This window comes from Diabrotica virgifera, chromosome 7 (genome assembly GCF_917563875.1).
Source record: "Diabrotica virgifera virgifera chromosome 7, PGI_DIABVI_V3a".
NCBI lineage: Eukaryota > Metazoa > Arthropoda > Insecta > Coleoptera > Chrysomelidae > Diabrotica > Diabrotica virgifera.
The window spans coordinates 89,552,386-89,572,253 of NC_065449.1; the positions used below are offsets into that span (position 1 = coordinate 89,552,386).

The 19,868-nt window shown below is 31.7% G+C and overlaps 1 protein-coding gene across 1 annotated transcript in view; it reads left to right on the forward strand.

Moving 5' to 3' along the window:
- Positions 1–1,537: 1,537 nt before the first annotated feature.
- The window catches only part of LOC126888088 (alpha-tocopherol transfer protein-like), a 104,191-nt gene continuing 85,860 nt past the window's right edge, over positions 1,538–19,868 (forward strand). Inside the window, exons 1-2 of the mRNA XM_050656110.1 lie at positions 1,538–1,718; positions 14,702–14,850. Of these exons, the coding sequence (XP_050512067.1) occupies positions 14,709–14,850 (142 nt within the window). The 5' untranslated portion in view covers positions 1,538–1,718; positions 14,702–14,708. The remainder of the gene's footprint in view (positions 1,719–14,701; positions 14,851–19,868) is intronic.

Consider the following 19,868-nt stretch of genomic DNA (forward strand, 5'->3'; position numbering starts at 1 on the left):
GCAGCATATGTGCCTCCCGATGAGAGATTAATAAGTTTCGAAACCGGTAAAGGTACTTGCTGAACTCTCTGATTGAACTAGAATATAATGCGGCTGTAGTTTCGTGCTGCAACGGAATGGAAAATGGTTATTCATTTTTGACAAATTATAATTATTATGGTCTGATTTTTCTGAAGGATATTCTAACTTAAATGTGATTTCATGTAATCGAGTGAACTATCTGTCAATAAAGTCGTCCCAGGAACGCAATTCAAAAATATTAGCAATATACAGGGTGAGTCACCACTAACGGGACGGAAGATTACAGCAAAATGGTAAAAGATTTGAAAATTTTTTAAAATTAGTAGTTTGTAAGTTGATAAAATCTACATTTTAAAATTATTTTGAAACATACAGGATGTCCCAATAAATGGCGGCGTATCAAAGTTATATTTTTTCTTGTGGAACACCCTATATTTTATTGCATTTTTTAATTTTCCGCAAAAAATAAGGTAGAGTTTCATAAGACTTCCCTATACCTATGTACAGAGTGTTCTGATTTATGTTGACTTTTCTTAAAATGTAAAGTTTTAAAAGACGGTTTATTCTCAAGTTATTTAAGAAATTATAAAACAATTACTTTTACATTTAAATATTTGGATATTGGTTGAATGTATTTCATGATTAATTATTACACATTTATTTACAGGGTGTTCAAAATTTACAGTTTCATTATTGGATTATTCAATGTGTCATATGATTCTTATTTTAAATGGAACACCATGTATATTATTAAATAATTATACTAAATAATTTTACCTCTTTTGAATGGTATATGGATGTCCTATACCTAGGTCTCATAGTTTTTGCGTAATATACAATTATTTAAATTCTTAATCTGTAAATCGATTTAAAAAAAATGTAGTTAATTAATGGGATTGTATGACATTGTCACCTTATGACAGTACGGTCTGGCTTTTATTTTATAATTAATGTATTCCATGATTGATTATTACACATTTGTTTACAGAGTGTTCAAAATTTACAGTTTCATTATTGGATTATTTAATGTGTCTTATGATGCTTATTTTAAATAAAACACCATGTATATTAATAAATTATTGTACTAAGCACATGTTCCCCTTTCGAATGGTATAGGGATGTTCTATAACTAGGAGTAATAATTTTTGAGTAATTTACAATTTTCTTAAACGTTAAGTTGATTTTAAAAATTATATTTATAGTCACTCTCGATTTTTAAACTGTACGAAATAAATCTTTGTTTACTGTATCATAATGAAATGAAAATTATGTCTATTTACTAGACCATTATTATGAAAAGTAGGTATATTGGTCTGTATACAATACATTAAAAAGTCAGGATCTTCTATAAAGTCTAAAGTCCATAAACGATAAGTTAAATATTTATCATAATCCTGTTTGGTCCAATTCTGGTGTAGTTGAGTTGTATATGGATAATAGTGGTTTCTCTTAAATATTCTAACAGTTGTTTGACTGATTTACAATTCACCTGAAATTTTTTCTTTACTAGTATTTGGGTTTTCCGTAGCAGAAAGCAGGACATCAAGCTCCTTGACGTCATCACAAATAACTGGTTTATTTTTATTTAACTTTCCGTATGCAACATTACCAGTAGCACGGAATCTATTGAAGTCTCTCAAAAACGTCCTTTTTTGGGTGTCTTCTATCAGGATAATTTTGAGCGTAAACTTAAGAAGGTAAGATACAATTTTGCAAACACTCCCCAATGCAAAGTACCATGTCTACTCTTTCGTAGATAACGTGATTATTCATTTTAGGAACAATTAAATTTGAATATCATACAGGGATGTTTATATTTTTGATAATTACCAGACCGTACTGTCATAAAATGCCAATGTCATACAATGAGATAAATCTTTTGTTTTAAACTCGATTTACAGATTAAGAATTTAAATAATTGTAAGTCACGCAATAACTATTAGACCTAGGTATAGGACATTGGTATACCATTCGAAAGAGGTGACTCCGTTTAGTATAATGGTGTATTAATATACATGGTGTTCCATTTAAAATAAGCATCATATGACACATTGAATAATCCAATAATGAAACTGTAAATGTTGAACACACTGTAAATAATTGTGTAATAATTAATCATGGAATACAGTCAACCAATATCCAACTATTTAGATATAAAAGTATTTTTTTTCATAATTTCTTAAATAACTTGACAATAAGCCTTCTTTTAAAACTTTATATTTTAAGAAAAGTCACCATAACTCAGAACACTCTGTACAAACTATACCTTATTTTTTGCAGACAATCAAAAAATGCAATAAAATACAGGGTGTTCCATAAGAAAAAATATAACTTTGATACGTCGCCATGTATTGGGACACCCTGTATATTTCAAAATAATTTTAAAATGTAGATTTTATCAACTTACAAACTACTAATTTAAAATTGTTTTCAAACCTTTTACCATTTCGCTGTAATCTTCCGTCCCGTTAGAGGTGACTCACCCGTATATTGTCAAAATTGATAATATATATCTGAATTATCAATATGAATCAGTCAAATAAAATTCAATAATTATTAAGAGGATTTTTTCAAGCAACAAAAATAAAAACAAAGTAATTTATTAAGAGGAAACAGTAGCGATCAACAGGTAGCGAAAACGCGTTCCAAGATTGGGGCTGTAATTTTTAATATCTTTTCGAGATATTTGGCACACGTATTCGTAATATAATAAAGAATGGCGGTACAGAGCCCAATTTGAGAAATATATTAATATGTGGAAATTACTCTGTAATTAAATACAATATTAAAAAAACGAGCAAGGACCGCCATTAAGAAGAACAAAAAAATACACTTTCTTCAAATAAACTTTTTTATCCGATGCCTACATTTTGTGTCATTTTGGAACTACTAATGAAATAAAAAATTTTAGTAGTTCCAAAAGGACACAAAATCTAGGCATCGGATAAAAAATTTATTTAAAGAAAGTGTATTTTTTTGTTCTTCTTAATGGCGGTACAGGCTCGTTTTTTTAATATTGTATTTAATTACAGAGTAAGTTCCACATATTAATATATTTTTTAAATTGGGCTCTGTACCGCCATTCTTTATTATATTAAGGATATGTGTGCCAAATATCTCGAAAAATATTCAGAATTACAGCCGCAATCTTGGAACGCGTTTTTGCTATTGTTGATCGCTACTGTATCACCTTAATATTTTGTATCTGGAGAACGATTTCTAAAATGCAAATCGAAAATCGAAACGTCAATTAAACTTATTTTAAAGTAAAATTGTGGCTTATTCCCAACAATAGTAGTAAATTGCAATAAATATACTTACTTTAGAATACCATTTCTCAATCAGAGTGTATGACATTAAGCATTATACAGTTGATCCAGGGTTCTTTACCCGTACGTCATCATTTACAGTTTAAAGCATACTAAATAATAGACCAGTAAGGATCTGCGAAAAAACGTCTATTTTTGGATGTGAGAGGTGGCATTCGGATTTTTGCAGATAAAGTTAGGTGACACCTTCAGCCTAGGCGTAACCAGGGGGGTTTTGGGGGTTGTAACCCCCCCCCCAAAGGGAAGTACTTTGAGCTCTATACGCTTAACACCATAGCCCTGAGAGACCTTCCAGTATTTGTAACCCCCCCCTTTCAGGTAGTTGTAACCCCCCCATTAGGATCATCCTGGTTACGACTATGACCTTCAGTAATAATAATTGACTTATGCTCCTTCTCAAAAAAATTGCCCGGAACATTATTAAAAAAATTAAAATATTTAAAAATTTCGAAAAACATCGATTTTTTTCTGCTTTCCTTGCTTATAACTTTAAAACGATTCGTTTTGGAACAAAGTCGTAGAGAAATAAAATAAAGATAATTGAATTTTGTATGATATGCGACTGGTAAAAAATGTCTTAAGGTATTACCTCTTCTGCAATATAGCAATAAATACAGAATAAGGCGGCAAAATAAGTCTGTTGTTTTTCAATATTTTTTAACCACATTGGTGGCACTTAGAACCTTTGTAATTCGCTTAGGAAATTCTTTGTAACATACTTAAATCGTGTACTAAATTTCATTAAAATCGACCTAGTAAATTTTGCATAATAAATTTGCAATCTAAATGTTTTTAAAAAGCTTCAATTTTTTTAAAATCTTTCTGAACAAAAAGTAGACCATTTAGAAGTTGGCTAATTTTTTTACATATAAAGAGGTACTCTACCTATCTAATACGACTAACGGTCGTCCTGTAAGGCTAGAAATTTTTCTAGTGATAATTCATAGCACACCAAGGCTAAAAACCATGACCTGGCAGGCCTCAGCGGTGCACGTGTATCTACCAGGTGAATCGAAAAATGCAAATTTAGGGGGTAAAATAAACTTTCTCCTGTAAGGTTTAAATTTAATATGTGTTTGAGTAAGTCATTTAGAAGAAATGTGTACAATGACAGGCGATTCTGAACAGCATAAGACCTTGCCAGGCGAGGGGAAAGATTAGGGGTGTTTCCTAAAATTATTCTTTTTGCATCGAACAAATTTTTTTTAAGGTTTTTTTAATCATTCCAAACAGAGAACGTCTTTAGTGATTTTTCTCTTAAGTTAATAGTTTTTGTTATATAAGCGATTGAAAATTTTGAAAATTGCGAAATCGGCCATTTTTAACCCTAAATCGGACATTTATCTAAAAATTTCAATGTTGCCAAGGTACGTAGAAATTCTTTAAACATTGATTGATGAAATCCCGAAGAATTATTTGCAATCAAATATCGAAAACCCCTTTGTTTCTTTAATTGCTAATCAAGCGGGCGCGTCACTGTAGTATAAGTGAGGACGTTTGAGTTTGCATAAATTCATTATCTCGAGAATGGGCAAATTTCAAGAGAAATCTTCAGACATGTCGATTTTTATTTTTGAATTAGGACTTTCTGGCAGATATATAATACTAGTGACGTCATCCATCTGGGCGTGATGACGTAATCGATGATTTTTTTAAATAAGAGTAGGGGTTGCGTGATAGCTCATTTGAAAGGTTGTATAATTCTCTATTCACTAATATAAACATTAACATAATTATTTATACAGGGTGTACAAAAAAAATGTTCTTCTATTTGTCAAATTTAATCAACGTTAATTTAATAAAAAAAAATTTTTTGTACACCCTGTATAAATAGTTATGTTAATGTTTATATTAGTGAATAGAGAATTAAATAACCTTTCAAATGAGCTATCACACAACCCCTACTCTTATTTAAAAAAATCATCGATTACGTCATCACGCCCAGATGGATGACGTCACTAGTATTATATATGCCAAAGAGTCCTAATTCAAAAATAAAAATCGACCTGTCTGAGGATTTCTCTTGAAATTTGCCCATTCTCGAGATAATGAATTTATGCCAACTCAAACGTCCTCACTTATACTACAGTGACGCGCCCGCTTGATTAGCAATTAAAACAACAAAGGGGTTTTCGATATTTTATTGCAAATAACTCTTCAGGATTTCATCAACCAATGTTTAAAGAATATCTACTTACATTGGCAACATTGAAATTTTTAGATAAATGTCCGATTTAGGGTTAAAAATGGCCGATTTCGCAATTTTCAAAATATTCAATCGCTTATATAACAGAAAGTATTAACTTAAGAGAAAAATCATTAAAACGTTTTCTGTTTGGAATGATTCAAAAAACCTAAAAAGATTTGTTCGATGCAAAAAGAATAATTTTAGGAAACATCCCTAATCTTTCCCCTCGCCTGGCAAGGTCTTATGCTGTTCAGAATCGCCTGTCATTGTACACATTTCTTCTAAATGACTTACTCACACACATACTTAAATTTAAACCTTACAGGAGAAAGTTTATTTTACCCCCTAAATTTGCACTTTTCGATTCACCTGGTAGATACACGTGCACCGCTGAGGCCTGCCAGGTCATGGTTTTTAGCCTTGGTGTGTTATGAATTATCACTAGAAAAATTTCTAGCCTTACAGGACGACCGTTAGTCGGAGGGTTCACTAGCTCTTAGACTACTATATCTGTTCAATGTACTGAGTCTAGGGCGTTCATAAAAGTAACATGTCTTTGTATTTAATAACAGGCAGTAGCTGGTTTAGCTGGGATTGAATAAATTAAAAATCAGTCTCTGTCTGTAACCATCGAATATAAAACAAATTTTTATTGCTTTTTCGCCTAAAATTTTTCAAATATCAAAGTGTAACTTTGATATTTGAATTATATTAAAATATTATACTTGTTCCAAACCAAGGTCAGAAAACAAACCAAAAAAATATTGGCCTCGGCAGATTATCGGAGAATAGGCCAATTTTGGGAAAAGTTATTTACCAGCAATTTTATTGCTGAAATCGAGACTTATGATTGTATATATTAATAATATAGGTATGCAAAGTCCGCAGATAGTGTTCTACTTTTTTTATAAACAAAATGGCGCCCGAAAATCGTATTTTTTCAATTTTTGCTCTATAACTCCAAAGATTTTAACTTTACACAAAAACACTCAAATAAAAATTCACCGTAATTAAATTATGCATAGAGACGTGTTCTTCCCGATTTACTTCGACAAAGCTTTTCCCCGGAAAATGCGGGTTTTTCCAACAAAATCTTTAATTTGCAACTAAAATTTTATATAGGTAATTGTTTATCAATAATTAAATAACTTGGTAATATCAAAGCTCTTTTCATATAGATTATAATTCCAGAAGCCGATGGAAATTAAATGAACAATTTAACAAAAATTTAATTGTGAAATAAAAATTTTCGGTCGCTATAATTAGCACAATAATTACGATACATAAGAATAACAACTATAATTTTTGTATAAAAAGACAATTTGTATATCAAATTTATAATAATAGTCTCCCGTTTTATACCGCACGCGGCTTTGGGAGTATAGCAGGGTAGTCTGCTATATCTAGGGCCTACGGTATACAAGGAAGGTAACAGGGCCAGTGCTACGCTTCAACCGCCTATTATTACCCCTGGTTTTACCCAAGGTGCTCATTTTTTTATTCAGGCTGAGTCGACCTGGGGCCTATAGACATTTTAAAAATGTCTAGTTTTTCTTGCCGGCGGTAGGATTTGAACTCCGGACCACCGGCATGCGAGGCAAGCACACTACCACCTGCGCTACGCCGGCCCATATCAAATTTACTTTACAGATTTGAAATTGGACTATTTAAGCGGCCTCAGGAATATTTTAAAATTATAAACAATTTTTGGGCTTATAATCAAATAGAATATCTCGGGAAATGTTAATTTAAATTAAAATCATGAAAACGGCATCGGAAAAAAGGGGCAGGATGCTTCTTTTAAATAAAAAACTTTTAATTATTGTGATGAGTGAGTCCTGAGATACAACCGATCAAAGTTGACCGGCATTAACGGCAAAGATATAAACAATAGGATCATAATTTTCGAACCATCACCTTTTTATTTCAGTCCTCTTTCTTCACACCAATTTTCATATATTTAAAATACTCATAACATATATTATTATAATAAAAGACTATCGATATTACGAGCGAAAAGTGCCAAAAATAGCAAAATTTCAATCAAAAATTAGGTTGGAGAAAATGTAATCTCAAAGTTCAAAATCAGTATATGTTAAAAAATGGATTTTCTTGGCTTCCCATGAAGCAATTTCCTTCATTCGTTTTTTGTTCCCAAGAAACTCGAGTAGAGCCATCTAACTAACGCATTATTAAATGTTAAAATTGCTTTTGTTTTGTTATAATAAATTAATTTATTTATTATTACAAAATTTTTTAATTTGTTTAAATAAAGATTGTTTAAATAATTATACAACTTTAAAATGAGAATATTTGTGTTTTTAATGTTAAAAGATACACCTGTAATTATTTTTTTTTAAAGTCTATAACTAGAAAAATGTGTAGTTTTCTTTTCTTATAAAATAAATTGATCTATTAACAAAACAAAAGCAAGTTTGACATTTAATAATGCGTTCGTTACATGGCCCTACTCGAGTTAAGTAACTCGAACAAAAAAAGAATGAAGAAAATTTCTCCACGGGAAGCCGAGAAAATGCATTTTTTTTTAACGTATACCGATTTTGAACTTTGAGATTACATTTTCTCCAACCTAATTTTTGATTGGAATTTTGCCATTTTTGGCAATTTTCACTCGTAATATCGATAGTTTTCATTACAATAATATATGTTGTGAGTATTTTAAAGATATAGAAATTGGTGTGGAGAAAGAGGACCGAAATAAAAATGTGATTGTTCGAAAATTATGATCCTATTGTTTATATCTTTGCCGTTAATGTCGGTCAATTTTGACCGGTTGTATCTCAGGAAACACTCATCACAATTAAAAGTTTTTCTTTTTAAAGAAGCATCCCGCCCCTTTTTTTCCAATACCGTTTTCATGATTTAATTTAATTTACTTAACATTTCCCGAGATATTCTATTTGTTTATAAGCCAACAAGGTTTTGTTGGAAAAACCCGAATTTTCCCGGGAAAATTTTTGTCGAAGTAAATCGGGAAAAACCCGTATCTATGCAAATTTAATTACGGTGAATTTTTATTTGGGTGTTTTTGGTGTACAGTTAAAATCTTTGGAGTTATTGAGCAAAAAATTGAAAAAAAATACGATTTTCGGGCGACATTTTGTTTATCAAAAAAGTAGCACACCATCTGCGGACTTTACATACCTATATTATTAATATATACAATCATAAGATTCGATTCTAGCAATAAAATTGCTGGTAAATAACTTTTCCTTGTATTTTGCTAATTAGCCCAGAGTATATATATTATAGTGAAATGGTCGCAATGCTATTGTCTTCATAGGCACTTTTTAGTCGACGGAAATAGTATAAATTAATGATGCAATACAATATTTTCAATTGTAGTTTTTGCAATCTGCAATGATCCAAGATATAAAATTTTTCAACATGAGCATTGTCAAAATGAGTAAATTTATTCTTCTTTAAATTAGAAATAAATCTACAGCTAACAGGTTTATACATATGTTACAGTTTAAGTTGATTCTCAGTGGTTAGAGTTAACTATACCTAGTTTGAGTCAACTTAAACTAAAACGAGCAGTAAGAGTTGATTCGAAAATTTAATTCAACTTTTACTAGTTTTAACCCTTGTTAACCCTTAAGTACTAACATCTTAAAGTAATGGCGTAAACACTAACTAACCGCCTGACAGACGGGTTTAACATTTTAGTGGTAATTTTTGTTTTTGTTAAATATATTAATGCAAAAAAATATCTCAATGACTTACTGAAAGTATTGATTACCTAAAAAACACAGTAATTAATCTAGTTTTTATGTACTTATTAAAATAAAAAACATTATAACAAGAATGGAAGGATTGTTTGTGTACCTTTTTACTCCTGAAAAAAAGTGTGATAAAAATGAAACAAATTATAGAATCTTAATAAAAATTTATAATCAAGTTAAACAAAGAGTAAGAAAAATGAAAATAAAAAGGTTTTTAAAAAATGTTAAAACAAAAAAAAACTGACAGGTACTATAGTTAGTACAGTGTAGCAATGGTAGTCAGTGAAAACATTTTCATCACAAATTGATTCCACTTCGCTTAGGTCGGCTTCTACCTCATCAAACCATTTCAAAAGAGTTTCCTCAGGGTCTTTATTCCCTTATTTGATGATTTTTGACGAACTGGGGCACATTATGTGTAATGACAAACTGGGCACAAACACTAACACCCCGTCTATTAGACGGAAATCACACTTTGAGCCTAAATATCTTTCGAATAACAACCTGCAGCAAATTGCCGAATTCAATACTACTAAAGAACAATCCAACTTGAAAAGTCATAAACGGGTGACCTTCAAAATTTTCTAGAAAGGGAAATATCCCACTTTCGACAAGCGATGCCGTCTGAGAGACGGGGTGTTAGTACTTAAGGGTTAATGAAAGTAGATCGCGGAAAAAAGAGAATTAACTCTTACTATTTTAAGTTGACTGTTCCGGGATCTCCTTCTTCAAGTGCCATCTCCGCGACGGAGGTCGGCAATCATCTTAGCTATTCGGACTTTGGAGACGGCTGAAAATATTTGGAAATGTTGAATAAAAACCACCACTTTATAGTAGAAATCAAATTTTACTAAAAACATCCCTTTGAGTGGACTCTAACTAGAAATAGTCAACTGCAACTCGATAATCAACTTGAACTGTAGCATATACATTTATCTGCTCTTTTACTTGATTATTTGAAGTGCGTCTTCCTCTGTTTTCTTTAATGTCGTTTCCACGTTTCTCACATACATCACTTCCTTGTGATGTATAGTGAGCGTGTTTCGTAATTAGTACAGTCGAACCCGCTTATTGGAATAGCCTTCTTGCCAAGCAAAAATATTCTTATAACCAGGATATTCTAATAACCGATCATTGGTGGCTAGCTCTAATAAGTGTACCGAATGTACGTTATAATAATACATACTATGTTAATATGTATATGTATATGGTTTTAGGTCTTTTTATGTCAATAATACAATAGCGTAACGTATTAATTAAAAAACCAAATTACATTATATTATGTGGAGGCATAGAGTAATTAATATGAAGTGTATGCAATATATGAAATGAGATATTTTCGTATTAAACTACATAACATACTTAATAAGGAAATTACTTATTTAGTCTTGAAAAATAATCGGTGATTGTAGCTTGTTTTCTTGTTATATAAAATACTAGTCAGTTTTGTTGCTCTGAATTATTATAAAAGTTAGAAAAATTTACAATGGTTTGGCCATCCCGGAAACGTTTTATAACTTTACAAGCGATTAGGATGGGCGAACTGTTTCTTAAAAATTTTATAACAAGCAAGAGAGTGCATGGCAATATGTATAGTTTGTAGACAAAGGAAATTATTTTACGACTGAATTTGTCGGTAAACGATTGAATTGGTACTCATGACAACGCAATAAAATATTTATTACCTATCTGACAAACCCAAATAATATAAATAAAACAGCACTACAGGCCTTCGAAGCCCTTGGCGAGAAACCATAATAAGACATAATTTAAATTTTTAGAATATTCGAAATTATAGGTAAAAATTTATTCGTTGACCTGAATAATATTCTAATAAGCGGTCTTGTTTTATTAATACGTATTCCAATAAACGGATAAATTTATTAAGGAGTGAATGGAAACGTTTCGGGACCTCGAATTTATATTCCATAAACCGGGATATTCCCATAACCGGTACTCTAATAAGCGGGTTCGACTCTATTCATTTTTCACCCCTTCAAAATCTTAACGATCCGAGTTTCGTCGACCGTGTTTCAGCGCAGTACGTAACCTCCAAGACATTATTTGTACGTAGCATCAAAGGATACTCCAACCAACGTTGGTTGGGGTATTCTTTGGTAGCATTAATAAAAGTCTGTCTTTAGCATCGTGATTTGGTTGCTTCGAGAAATGTAGTTCTCGCTATTGCAAAATCGGTTTTTTACTTTTTGTTTAAGTTCATTTGTCATTCTCTATAAAGGTAGTCGAATTATTTAACATGTTTGATTTGAAACCTCTCACTTATAATAATCGATTTGGTTTTACTTCTATTAATCTTTAGGATGCTATATTTACCGATTTATTGTGGTTAAACGATCTTGGACTTCCTGTATCTAATCCGTCATTAAGGATGTGTCATCGACGAAATATAGATTATTTTTTTGGTATTCTATTACTTTATTTAAAGTTTGATAATATGCCTCCTACAAATAAAAACCAAAGGGAACATTATACATCCCTGTTGGACACCTTTTTTTATTTATATTACGTTGTTTGGTACCATGATATTTTTTTGAAGTCTTTTATGGAGTATTCGAAGGCATGTCTTTATAATACAACTCTTTATCAGTGTGTAGGATTGACAGCAATGTTTCTGTGTTTTTTGAATTTTGCAATGAAGGTTTACTGAATCTGTTGGTTTGGTATATTCCAGCTGTCGTAGATATATTTCATTGAAACCGTTACATAGATATTTTACGTCTAATATTTACAATAATTTTGTTTTGTCCTACCCCTGTATTTTTTTTATCACAACATAATCTGGGGACCTGAAGAAATATTATATCTACATTTTTGCGTCTCTATTCTTAGCTGTAGTATTCTTGGTGAACTTATAAGAGATTTAAACCAGAAATGCAGATATAGACAGAATATAAAGCTCAACTTTTTGAAGACGCTGAAAGAACCGATGCATCAAAAGAATTTAAATATGACACTGACAAAGAGAATATGCATTGAAACAAGCTAAGACTAAGAGTGGAAATTGGTCTTAAAATTGTGAGAATTCAGCCTAATAACTTACTTTTGGATATGTTGTCATTGCCTGTTGTAGTCAAATTCACTTAATATAATACCTGTTATTGCAATATCCCGCTTTAAGGAATAGAAATTTGAGTAAGTTATTAGAATATCCCGGTTATAAGAATACTGTTGCTGAATATTTTTGCTTTTTAAATTTATTCTCGTTACCTCAGCTATTTTTTTACATTTTTATACATCATTTAGGTTGTAATCCATGCTTTCTTTGCTTCTCTTCTGCCTTCTACGATTACTGTCTCTGTTGTCTTTTTCATGTCTGTTTATACCACTGTTAATTTTCTTCTTTACTTCCGTTCTTTTTTCCTTTTCTGGTGTATTTGCTTGAAATTACATTGTTAGTTCATTGTTTAAATCCTTTTTTTGATTTATTTTTTAAGGCTTATAAGGAAGCTTATGAAGCTTATGAGGCTGTCTTAATAGTTTTTCTCTAAACGTGAAATATCGTATTTGTATATTATGATCGAAGCCACTATAAATTTGGAGTAGATATTCGCTGTCTTGGATGGCTCTATTGGCTCCATTGGACCAAATTTTACCTGTCAAACCATTTGTAGTCAGTGTTACGAAACATATCAGTCACTCTTGCATAGTTTTTAACTAGTAACAAAAAACTCTGTCAGTTACTAGTAATTTGCAATCTCCTTATCGTACTATGAATAATTTAAATCATACAGTTGTTCAACGCATAATCCACAGATTCCTCTCAAAAGCTCAAAGCTCTACATATTAAACTGAACCATATCTTCTCACTTTTTTTTCTATAACTTTCTCAATGGGACGGTAAAAACTGACTTTGTTCTTCTAAGGTTTCACTTCTAAATAACAATATCATCTCAAAGTGTGAGTTTCAGAAATTTTTTTGGAGCCTGAAGATAAGTAGGACTTTGTAAGCACTCAAAGCAGATCGCTTAAGTACAAAATCTGAAATCTTCTAAACTGTTGTTATAATATTAGTTTAAATTTTGAGACGTCTTCAATTATTAACAATCGAATTAAAAAAAGTTTTACAAAAGTTTTGATGTTTATCCATTGACATAAACTTAGCCATTATTCTTGCTTGGAGAAGTACACGAAACATAATCATTCAGATTTAAGCTTTTTAAGCATATGTTGGTCTAGTATAGTCATATTTATGCATTTTCCTATAAATTAACCTTATCGAAAACAATAATGGATATTCTATTGTACCGGATTGATGCGAATAACTTATACTAAATTTACAATCAAGATGCAGTAGAAATAAACAAACCAAGACACGTTAAATGCTACTAGGAGCACTCCCATGATTTGGGATTTACAATGTATATACATTGTAAATTATGATTCGGGAGTGCTCCTAGTTGCATTTACCGTGTCTTGGTTTGTTTGTTATATCTACTACTGGTAGGGGAGCCCAAGCGGGGATTTTTGCAGTTACTCGAGCGCGTCAGATTATCATATGGGGATAAACCTGTTACCCTGCAGATGTACCTCTACCATATATTGGCTCTTAACACAGGGGAGTTCGTTAAGGGGGGCCCGAAATAAAAAATATATCCTTAAAAAAATTCGAAATTGTCAGATTAAGATAAGGTAAGTTTAGTACATGCAAAAGAGTGTATATTTAAAAAATCTGACGATTTGAGCCGGGCGTAAGGAAATGGGTGAGTCCCAAAGTTTCACAAGAAAAAAGCGAATATTTCGCGAAATGAATGACAGATCGAAAAACTAAAAAATATATGCTCAATATTTTTTAAAAATCTATCAAATGATACCTAACACGACTTCCCACGGAGAGGAGTGGAGGATAAATTTAATATTTTAAATACGAATCCCACGATCTTTCGCGAAAGGAACATCAGATCGAAAAACTGTAAAATATACTTATTCAATATTTTTTTAAAATCTATCGAATGGCACCAAACACGACCCCACGCGGATGTGGGGTGGGGGGTTACTTTAAAATCTTAAAAAGGAGCCCTCATTTTTTATTGCAGGTTTGGATTCCTTACGTAAAAATAAGTAACTTTTATTCGAAACATTTTTTCGAAATATGGATAGATGGCGTTATAATCGGAAAAAACGATTGTTGAAAATGGAAAAATAAATTAAAAAATGGCAAGCGCCCACTAAAATGGAAAACTTTACTTAACTTTTTTTGGTTTTAGGATCTACTCTTCACAACCCAATAGGTCCCCAAAACGCTCGAGTGACTGCACATTTAGCATACTTTGCTCCCCTATCATACATTTTGATTGTAAATTTACTAAGCGAAGAAATATTTTCGAGTATGAGTCCTTAAGCTTACTGTTTTTATAGTAGAATTGCATATAATAAAATTTACTATTTTTTATTTTTAGCCTGAAAATGCTAACAACTAAAGACCTTTTAAAAACGGATCGACGGAAAATTAGAGAGCATTGGAAGAAAAGCGATGCTCAGATGGAAATTGAAATTGGCATAATAAGAAATTGGATTAAAACTCAAAAGCATTTACCCGAAATACCATGTAAGTAATTTTATATACCAGGTGGACCAAAAGTCAGTTAGCCGTTTTGTATATCAATAAAGAATGTGTGTGTACTTTGTACGCACGTAAGGAGGTATACTTCTATTATAAAATAATTTCAACGAAATAAATATGCCTACTTAACAGTTACAATACAAAAAATTAACAATAATTACCAAAAATGGACCAAAACTTAACAATGCCAAATATTAAAAAAAAGAAAAAAGTATGAATCGTCCGGGATTTGAACCCGCAATCTCGCGATTTTTTGATCTCTGGTCCAATGCTCTACCAACAAGGCCATCAAGCCGCATGCTACTTATCTTTCAGATATACATAATTATACATCACGGTGACAAGTGAAATATAAAAATAGATGTTTTATTATTTTACGCCCAAAGAAGACAAATCCAAAGACACAAAATTCTAATAAAAAACCTTTTAAACCACCTTTTTCAAATTGCACAAGTTGTAGTATTAATATTAATGTTAATAAATGAAATATAAATATTTTGACGTTTCACAATTTGACAATTCACTTTTAACTGCAGTGCCTTAAAAATTTTAAAGCACTAGTGCCTTAAAGTAGCATTTTTAACGCTCCTATGGAGTCCTAAAAATTGCATTTTTAACATGTTTGTAGAAAAATATATTTAAAAACACTAAAATATTCTTTCCACACCTTTTCTAGACTGATACATACATAAATTAAAACATTTTGAAGTATAACTTCAAAAATATAATATGAAAACTATTTAAAAAGGCAGTATAACTATTAACTAACCTTCGTTTGTTGTTTCTCTTCCCACAAATTTTAAAACGTAACAACCATACATAACCAAACCGTCAACCGTCCAAACCACAGGTGCGCTACAGTTGCCATATTGGATAATTTTTGACATGTCATTTGAACATCCAATCAGAACAAAGTTATAATGCGCATGCGCCCGGATCGTAGGTTTTAACATATAAAAATTCACCCTCATATCGCGCGCCAAGAAGTATAACTTCAAAAAGCAAAAATAACTGAAGTAAAAAACGTTTATTGTTTATTATAAATAAGTAGTTACAAAGAAGTGCATGCTTTACATTTTACCTGGAAACTTTTGGCAACGCTTATACACAGTGAAACAAGTCTTTCTACAGACTTCCAAATTGGCACGGAGTACTTCAAATTGGCAAAAACTTTATCTTTAAGTACTCCCCACAAGGCATCACAGGGCGTCAAATCTGGCGAACGCGCGGGCCATTTAATTGTGTCTCTTCTCCCTATCCAATCACTAAAGTGGTCATTTGGAAATTCAGGAACTTGCATTCCGTAATGAGGCGGTGCACCGTCTAGCTGAAAATATCGAATACAGTAGAGCGTCGATTATCCGAACGTCGATCAACCGAACCACCGCTTATCCGCACTCCCGAGTTGTCGTGTAAAAGCTCAATTAAAAATGCCTAAACGTGAGCGTATTGTTTTTTTATGAAAAATAAACCCGATATTAACAAACGGTTAGAGGAAGGTGAATCTGCAACCAATTTCTCCAATGAATACAAAGTTGGTAGGCTGGTAAAGGGTAACGGATAAAAAACAAAAGACGGAAATAAGTAACTTTATGTTCCAGCTTAATTCTTCTGACGGATCCACAAATCGTAATGCTTACCTTAATCACGGATTTAGATAATGCTGTATATGTTACAGTTTAAGTTGATTATCCAGTTGGGGTTGACTATTTCTAGTTCGAGTCAACTCAAACGGCTGTACTTTGCAAAGTCTGGGACTTTGCAAAACACCAAGGACGTTGGTGTTTTATCGAGTATGGTAGACGTATTTTTTGGGGAAGACGACAACGACAATCCAACGTTGAGAATGAGAATACCAACGTTAATTATTAGGTTAAAGTTTAACGTTAAGCTGACGTCGGGTATAACCTCTATATACTACAATGTAATTTACTGGAAGATATTTAACGACTGCTCAACGTCGGGGATTACAGAGTATTTATTAGTATCGAACCCAACGTTCAGGAGACGTCGGGTGTTTTCTCAGTAGGTATATGGTAGATTGCTGCGTGTCCTTGCGGGAAGGTGAGAACGACAATACAACATAGGTAATAACAACGTAGTACTTAAGTAAAGTTGTATACGTTAACCTGACGTCAAAGTTTTTTTATAAGATACCTGTAATTTACTAAAAAACGTCGACGACTATCCAACGTCGTAAAGTAAATTTTCGACAATTAATTGTTTAGTTTCCAACTACAAAACGACGTAAAAATTTGCTGATTATGGCTTATCTGACTTGACTCCTCTTGACTTATATGACTATAATATGACAGATATTACATTGCATAACATATCCTTACTTTTTTACACTTGGTTTTTCTAGTTTTTCTATAAACAGTATATTAACAATAACAATTTATTGAATGAAAAACCTATATTTAAAAAAATATATTATAGTTGTTCTTTGAGAAAAACAATGTCTCAAAATGAAGGGGAAATGCAAGAAATCAAAAGCTTTTAGACATTCAACATCTTTTTACAGACAAAAAGCTAAACTTTTGAAAATGGCACATACAGAACCTGAAGAGCTAATTTTTAAGTAAGTTTGCGCTTACTTTAGGACGTATTAGGTATACCAATAGGTAAATTCGAGGTGTGCAAGGTAAAAATAGGTTATACTAAAGGTCGGCAGGGGTTGTCCTTGTCCAAATCAGTTAAAATGTAGTGCAATTTAGGTCGCGAGTCATATCCGCCATTAATGAACAATCGCCATGGTTCATCCATTTTTTGAAACATAATGTTTGGCAAATTTTTGCTAGATTTTAATGAATATTTGATTTTAATTAACGAATTTTGTTTATATAAAAATCAAGGATAATTTTGTATGGGTCTAGACATAATAATATGTTTTTTAATTACGATGGTTATTTCTATTTTTACCGTTTTGTTCGATTTAACCTGTAAATTTCTGAGCCGCTTTCAGTTTTTAGCAATTTTTATATCTAGTTTAACAGTACACTTCCTTGCGTTTGTAAATTTTCGACCGCATTATGCAATGAGGCAGATGATTAATAAAATAATAATACAAGTCACTTAGGTTATATTCTGAATAGAGTAGGAACCTACTTAAATAAGTATCATTAGTCCGTCACGCATCTTAGTTTCTGATGATTTAATATCCTCCAAGATTATTAACCTATTTGGTAAAAATGAAGTGTGTCGGCCGTACTTATGTGGTAGAGAATTTTATACTATTACTTTACAAGACAAAAGTCCTAAAAACTAACGTAATTTGACGATAAAATATCTCGAGCTGAGAAGTCGAGAGTTTTTATATCTAGTTTAACAGTACACTTCCTTGCGTTTGTAAATTTTCGACCGCATTATGCAATGAGGCAGATGATTAATAAAATAATAATACAAGTCACTTAGGTTATATTCTGAATAGAGTAGGAACCTACTTATATAAGTATCATAATCCGTCACGCATCTTAGTTTCTGATGATTTAATATCCTCCAAGATTATTAACCTATTTGGTAAAAATGAAGTGTGTCGGCCGTACTTATGTGGTAGAGAATTTTATACTATTACTTTACAAGACAAAAGTCCTAAAAACTAACGTAATTTGACGATAAAATATCTCGAGCTGAGAAGTCGAGAGGGGGACGTCGAGGCAACCCGTATTTCTATTTCCCACTTAGGTGCAAATAGCGGTTTTCTGACCGTCGTCGCAACGTCGCGTATTAACGTTGGGGCATTTAGTCCAACGTTAAGACGTCGTAATATTACGTCCAATTGCTTCTTGGGATCATATTGCAGAATACTTATCCAGATTGTTCTTATTGCATGGCACAGGTTTTCTTTTCTAATTTTGCTGGAGGACGTGGCAATCGATTTAGGTGTCGACCTACATGTTCTAATGGATGCCAAATTAGCTAATCTTGATGGCCACTCCAAAGTCTCTATATAGTCTGGGCAGGTTATCGGAGGATACGCCATTTTTCGGAAAAGTTATTTATCAGCAATTTTATTGCTAGAATCGAATCTGATGATTGTATATACAATCATCAATTGTATATACAATTGTATTAATAACATATATATGCAAAGTCCGCAGATAGTGTGCTACTTTTTTTATAAACAAAATGGCGCACGAAAATCGTATTTTTTTTTAATTTTTTCTCTATAACTCCAAAAATTTACACCAAAAACACCCAAATAAAAATTCACCGTAATTAAATTCTGCATAGAGATGTGTTTTTGCCGATGTACTTCGATGAAAATTTTCCCTGGAAACTGCGGGTTTCTCCAAGAAAATCTTTAATTTTCAACTAAAGTTTTAAATAAGTAATTGTTTATCAATAATTAAATAACTTAGTAATGAAACGCTCTTTTCGTATAGACTATAATTCCAGAATCCGATGGAAATTGAATGAACAGATTAGCAATAATTGAATTCTTAATTAAAAATTTATGGTCGCTATAATAACCACAATAATTACGATACATAAGAATAACTATGATTTGTGTATAAAAAGACACTCTACCTATCAAATGCATTTCACAGAATTGAGATTGGACTATTTTGCCGTACTTTGGCAAAACCTAGTAACTATGATTTAGACAATTATTCAGGAGAACAGATTTTGTAAAATTGGATTGCCCTTATTTCTAATAAAAGCTGAAACAAGACTAATGATGGAAATCTATATACTTTTTAGCGAAAATTTCGATAAAATAAGAAAAAAGTAACCTATGCTAGTCCTTTATAACTAAATCTTACTTACTATGTTTTGCTGCGGCTAAGATTGTGTTTTTTTTTAGAATTAAGCAAATCGTAAAATATAGTATTTTTAGTTGCTAGTTTATGCTTAGGCATCTCAACTGACAATTATGTTCACTGAAACTGAAACAAAATTGTCAAGTCCTTTGTACTTAAAGGACGTAAGTATTTGTAATGAAATAATACTCGATGTAAAATACTTTATTTTAAAGAATTATGCACATGGTTTCCATTTTC